This window comes from Halyomorpha halys, unplaced genomic scaffold (genome assembly GCF_000696795.3).
Source record: "Halyomorpha halys isolate HHAL.00 unplaced genomic scaffold, Hhal_1.1 Scaffold495.1, whole genome shotgun sequence".
Taxonomy (NCBI): domain Eukaryota; kingdom Metazoa; phylum Arthropoda; class Insecta; order Hemiptera; family Pentatomidae; genus Halyomorpha; species Halyomorpha halys.
Window position 1 is genome coordinate 247,514 of NW_027109484.1, and position 6,988 is coordinate 254,501.

A 6,988-nucleotide genomic window follows, 5' to 3' on the forward strand; every position below is an offset into this window, starting at 1 on the left:
TACTTAGTTTATTTTCATGTCTTTATCTTTATTTTTAATTTTTGTTTTCTTCTTTCATTCTAAATTTTAATATTACTAAATTCCCATTCAGTTTCAATATGCTTGTAATATGGTACTATAAATGTATTCCAATACTGCGTATGTATCTTATATGTTATCTTGTTATGTGTCTAATTATTTTGTATTTCCTTTCATTTATTATAGTGTCCTTGTTTTTTTTTTTTTGTTCTTAGACTTGATGAAGGCCTGAAATTCTGGCCAAAACGTTGGAACTAATAAATAAGTTTACTTCATTGATCGCACCTCCAATCATCTTTTATTTTTATATATTTAAACCATTATTTTACTATAGTAAAAATAATAATACTATAATAAATAATAAATCTACCATTGAAATAAATACTCAAAATGATTACCGTAAATTTTTCTTTTTTAAAAATAAAAAATAACCACTAATGACGGACCAAGTAACATCGAACACACTACATTGAATGCCGAATGTGTCCGATAACACTAGTTCACAAGTGTTACTCCAGTATGGAGGCAAGAATCAATTCAGTAGTGAAAGAATTCCTTAAATCCTGTGTGTGTACGGTGAAAGTTTACAGGGAACTGGAAGGGGTAGTACCGTTACATAGGTCAGTGAACTAACGGACTTTTAAACAGTTCATCTCTTCTGCCGAGTTCTTTGGTATATAGTCCTTATATATTTGATATAATAGTTCTTTGGCATATAGTTCTTATATATTTGATATAAAAGTTCTTTTGGCATAGGACTTATACTATTTTTAACAGCATGTTTATTTAATAGAGACAAATCGGAGTGGATTTATTTCTTTCAAAGACAGAGATCCAAGATACGTTCCAGTAAAAATTCAGGTAAGGCTATATTCAGAAGAAAATAAACCTCTCCAACGCGTTAAAGTTTATTCTTTAAATGTTTCCTTTTAAATTTTATGTAGTAATTTTATTAAATTTATAAGTCTAACTTTGCTATTTTTCAAAACTTATTTTATATGTTCGCTGTCAAACAATTAACTGAGATATTTTGCATATTTTGTCAATCATTTTTGCAAAAATATCAAAATATATTGTTTTATATTTGAACATATCACTAAGTATGTAGGTCAAAGCCCCTTTCACCGAGCTAAAGCCTATGATCTTCATAAACTTATAAAAAAATAATAATGTACTGTTAAGAAATATTTCAATCCATTTGTTAAGCATAACAGCATGATTTTCTCATACAGTTTGTTCTTAAACAAATTCTTATAATATTTTTATTAGAGTTTACAACATGGTAAAAATATTGGAAGAAGATAGTTGACCGTATGAAGTAGATTAGAAGAAGATAGTCCGGGTGGCGGTCAATAAAGGTATCAGTTGGGAGCAGAACTTTATTCTGACTGCCCTAACGAAGCCCTGCAAAGTGGCGCGAAACGTTGGTTAACAATAAATAGTTTTCTTTTATTATTTCGATACCTTTATTGAACGCCATCCGGAAAATCTTTCTCCAATTGTAAAAATATGTTCGTAAATATTATTAAATTCATCTAGCTTCAGTAGACCTCGATGACTGGGGAACCGAAACGGCGTAACTCCCGTACCCCTTCAAAATAAACGTTTACACAAAACTGAAACCAAGGCTATATTATATAATATTAATTTAATATGTTTTTACTTTCACATACCTCTAAATATAATATATGGTAAGAGGAACCATAACGATTGTGAAAAATTTCGAATTCAAGTTTTGATGTCACTGATCCCAAATAACTAAATGACCCTGTTTATACGTGAATAGCTAAGCTCAAAAACCAAATGTACGAAACTCAAATTAAATATTTAGGGCGGATATACGCCTGGGGGGCTACAACAATTTTATCTTTAAAATAGACAGACCAGAAGTGCCATTTTATAAAATCGATTATTTACTTTTTTTAGGCTTCAATGATTTTGATACTCAGTAAATCAGTATACAACTAAGTAGTCTTTCATATTGGATAATTCTTATCCTAATTGAAATAGTCTGACAGGACTTAAATGGAAAATGTTTAGTAAATATTCCTCTAAAATATCCAAATTTTGTTTATTTGAAATAATTTACTATTTCATTTTTAGATTTTTTCGATATTTTATGGATTTTTTAAAACTATTAATATATCATTTCCAAGGTATTTAAGCCTATGATGTTTTCTGACATCGCATTCTCACTTATTTTTTACAGAATCAGTTGATTTCGGTTTTGATCCCAATTTCCGGTAGTTATAGCACAAGAACCCAAGAGGATAAAAAAGGTAGCCATTTCACCCCAATTGCTGATTACCTTAATGAAAACTATATATAATTACTATCTCATCGAACTCTATATCTCAAAAACCATTTGACTTACAAACGTTTATTAACATACAAATTAAAGCTATTTTAATGTAGTATAATGTAGTTTATTACTTTATATATAATCTTTTCAATTTCTTGAGACTGTTATTTATTTTTTAAATAAATTAATTGATATCCATGTATGTCTCAACACTATTACATCAACAGTCCATCCAACGTTTCGGCCAATACGGCCACCATCAAGGACAATTTTAAATATAAATTTACACCTCAGATCCAATTATTTAAAAAACGTTTTGCAGGCTATTCTATCCACGCCATTAATTACAATTACCCTATTTTGTCACAATTTCATTAATTTTTAAAATTTTAATTTTAGATCAACTATGACATAAAACACTGCTTTGAACTACTGATTTTTCAGGACTTTTTTATGATGTTGCTTTTAAAGAAACTAGCTTTGGAGCTATTGAATATAAACAGCTCTTTATTAAATAAATCAAAAATTGTATTCTTTTTAGTCTCAACATTTTTATTTCAACAGTCCAACGTTTCGGCCATTTCAGCCATCCTCAAGGACATCTTCAATTATAAATTCTTCCTCACATTAAAATTTGTTTTGGAGGATATTCTGCCCAGGTCATTCATAATTTTAAGTTAAAAACCTATTTTTTTTATTTAAAATCATAAATATCTAAATCTTCTTATTTTAAAATTATCCACCAAATCTCTACCATATACACAAACCATTTATGATAATAATAATAAGATTTAGATATTTATGATTTTAAATAAAAAAATAGGTTTTTAATTTAAAATTAATGACCTGGGCAGAATATCCTGCAAAACACATTTTAAATTTTAATGTGAGGAAGAATTTATAATTGAAGATGTCCTTGAGGATGGCTGAAATGGCCGAAACGTTGGACTGTTAAAATAAAAAGTGTTGAGACTAAAAAGGATACAATTTTTGATTGATTTAATAAATAATTACCTGTCTCAAGAAATTGAAATAATATAAACAGCTCTGTTGGAGCTCACATCTTAGTAAATCTACTCCATTTTAAATGTTGTCTTATTAGTCTTTCTAATGTTTTTGGTAGTTTCTAAGATAAGGAGCTCTAAATGAAAAATTATTTTTTTTAACGTTTTGAAACAGCGTCCATTTTTTATTCCCCCTACCTATACTTGGTAGACTAATTAATTTTGACTAGTAATTATACGCAGAAATCACCTCCTTGCTTAACCATTGGTCTAGAAACAGTACTTCCTTACAAAGTACTGCGCCTCTGACCGACCCTTCAAGAGTTGTAGCGGTACCGATTTAATTTTTTATTTTAATTATATACTATACAATTGTAAATTTCAATAAATATATTTTTTTTTAAAATTTAATTATACGCAGTTTCCATAACAGTAATAAAAAAAGAGTCGTATCAATGGCAATTTTAGCTATTAGTTTAACTATTGCTAATTTTTGCCCATCTCTGGTCCAGAAGTTATATTTTAAATTATCAATTTTACAATTTTTTTTAAAACGGCTCTAAAGAATATATTTTAACTCTTTATATAAGTGTACAATTGAATGAACTTTGGTATCAGCCATATCTTATCACCATTGAAATATGACGACAGGGCTTAAACGCCAAGATTTTATAATTGGCTACCTCTTTAAATACCAATAACTTTGTTTGATTGGAATAATGAACAACCACTCATTTTTAATATTGATTAGAAATGGATAACTTTAAACTATGGAAGAAATTTATAATTATCTAAAGTATAAAAACAAAAGTAAAAGAACTTCAGAAGTTGAGAACAAATGTCCAGAAATAATAGTAGAAATATGGAGGTCGAATATACCATTGGATAGATGATTATTTTAGAAATATTTATATCTAAATTATAGAGCTGTGGGACGATGGTGGAGACTGGTGGAAAAAATATAAATAAAATGTACGTTTCTACATGAATTTATCATCGAACTGCCGGTCGCAGTGCTGTTATTCCGTCTGGATAGTTTGATAAATGTTTTATTGTTTCTACGATTATTATGTTGTCTGTCATTTTTTTTTATTATCACTGAACCTATATACGTGTAAACCTAGTAAGGGGAAGCATTGCCATCGTGAATGATAAAGAAATTGCTATTTTGAAATAAGCAAGTATTAATTTCAACTCAAAGTTGGGCGGAAAGTTAGAATGTGATGCGCGCATTGCATCGTTTAGTTCTTTCACTTTGTGAAGGTTCTATTATGCTATCCCATTTTATTCGGAATGTTAGTTTAAAGATCAATGAAATGTTAATATTAAACTTTTTAGAAACTTGGTAGTAGTTTTTTTTTTTTTTTAAGTTTTACATTATTTTAAGTTTTAATGAATTTATGTTTAGTCAGAAACCGTGTACTTATTTCTCTTGTATACTTTTCAGATATGAGTGACTCAGGTGTTTCTATTAAAGTAGAAGTGATGGATGAAATACAGTCTGCCTGTAAGAATTTTTTTCTGATTTTTGAATGATGTGCTGTGTAAACTAATTTTTACATTTATTTTAACAATTTTATCCTAAAATGTAGTACTGATATAATTGTTGTTCTATGTTGTTTCAGATACAAGTAACTGTAGTACTTCTATTGAAGAAGAAATGACAGATAGAACTGAACACAATAGTAAGTAATGTTTTTAATATGTGATTATTACAGTCTATCTAATTATTACTATCTGTATCGGTTTTTGAAGAATGTGTTATGCAGCGTAATGACAGTTTGTGTTTTTATGTTTTATTTTAGAGGAAAATAAGTGTGTGCTTAATAAGTTAAGTGTGCCCCACATTTGTTTTGAATTAACCATGCCTGTTTCATACATGTAATGAGTACCTAATTGTTTAAAAAAAAAATGATTATCTAAAATTTTAAATCTAAAAACCCTAATCTCGAATTTTCATCTACGGTGTAGTCTCCCCATAAATAGAAATTAAATAGCAATTTCAAAGCGATTATCTAGTTTTGTTCAAATAATTTAATTTGAAATTTCTACAGTATTGTTAAATGTTAAAGTTAACTACTGAGAACTTTTAAAACTCTTTCGTTTCGGTATCCCTGTTTCTTACGTGAGACGGCCTTTAATATTCCTTTTGGTCAAAATAATTATACCTATTATTCTCCTATTAACAGAATTCAAAGTAAAGTAAACGCTGTTGATTGTCATTTTTTTTTTTTTTTTTATTCATTATACACTTTTTAGCAAAAATTAAAGTTATAAGTTGATTTTTAATTAATGTACAATTAATTTTTCTGTAGTACAAAGATTTTAAAATGATTGTTTATGTTTCTTAAGTTATTATGTTTTATATTAGTTTATTGGAAGATTGATGATTGACCATTTGTATTAAGAAAAGAAAAAGGGTTCAATCAAAGAAAAAAACTCAAATAGTCATAAAAATATTTAATGCAAGCCAACATTTCGCCCCATGTTGCAGGGCTTCATCAGGGCTAAAAAAGATACAAATACTTAAATTAGGTTAAAAAAGTAAGCAAATAGATAACAAAAATAAAATTTAACTATGGTGGTGCTAAATACTATAATTTTTACAAAAATAAACAATGTAAATTAAATTTACTATTTCAGCTTTCTTCATTGACCACAATAGAACCATCTAAGATGAAATATCTTAATATTTTAATACCTAATAATAGGATACTTTTTTATTTTTCCAACTTCTTTTGTCATTAGTTCTACCATACGTTTTAATTTTCCCTACTTTAATTTGTGTTAATTTTTCAGTTAGTTCAATTATGAATATAACAATGCCTAATTTTTATTTTCTAAAAAGGTTTATTCATTACACTATCTTCCTTTTATAATAATTTATATTTTATATGTTTCTTGATTTATTGAGTTTTTATGTATGCTTTAAATTACTTTCATATATTTTTAAATTATTTTTATGGTTTCGGGTACTTTTATGTTTTAAATTAAGTTAATTCCTTAATTTATACGTGTGATCACTTTTATTTTGAATGTATCTTATTATTATTTATAATTTGCTTTCAAGTTGTACTCTGTTATTATCTTAGGACTTTTGCCATGTGGTTATAATAAATGAGCAACTATTAATGAGGTGTAGATAGTTGACCGTAGATTAATGCTTGAAGAAGTTTGTCGGGGGGTGCGGTCAACAAAGAACAACATAAATAAACAAAAACATATTTATTTATTTTATGCCGATTTAAATATGTTTTTGTTTATTTATGCTGTTCTTTGCTGACCGCACCCCCCCGACAAACTTCTTCAAGAGCAACTATTATGTTCTAGATGATTTTTTAATATAATTTATTCTGCCTTTTCTTTCCTAGGAAGTTAATCAATTTTATTTATTAATACTTTGAGGTGAAAAAACTTTCAATTAGAATGTAATCACTATTCTATATTTGTTGTACTACGTTTCGGGTTTCCCCATATTCATTTACTAATAATAGACATTGTTTAAATAATGTTATGTTGTAAATTTTAATTAAGGTGACTATATGACAATATTTCAAAAAGAAATACATCCACTTAACCAAATGTGCTATGTTAGTTCATGAATTCAGGAAAACGCGAAACGTAGTACAACAAATATAGAATAGTGATTATATTCTAAATGAAA

The 6,988-nt window shown here is 27.6% G+C and overlaps 1 protein-coding gene across 1 annotated transcript in view; it reads left to right on the plus strand.

The window, feature by feature from the left end:
• Positions 1-795: 795 nt before the first annotated feature.
• Positions 796-6,988, plus strand: part of LOC136794994 (zinc finger Y-chromosomal protein 1-like) — a 21,726-nt gene continuing 15,533 nt past the window's right edge. The window contains exons 1-3 of the mRNA XM_014425115.2: positions 796-879; positions 4,772-4,831; positions 4,950-5,009. Of these exons, the coding sequence (XP_014280601.2) occupies positions 4,774-4,831; positions 4,950-5,009 (118 nt within the window). The 5' untranslated portion in view covers positions 796-879; positions 4,772-4,773. The remainder of the gene's footprint in view (positions 880-4,771; positions 4,832-4,949; positions 5,010-6,988) is intronic.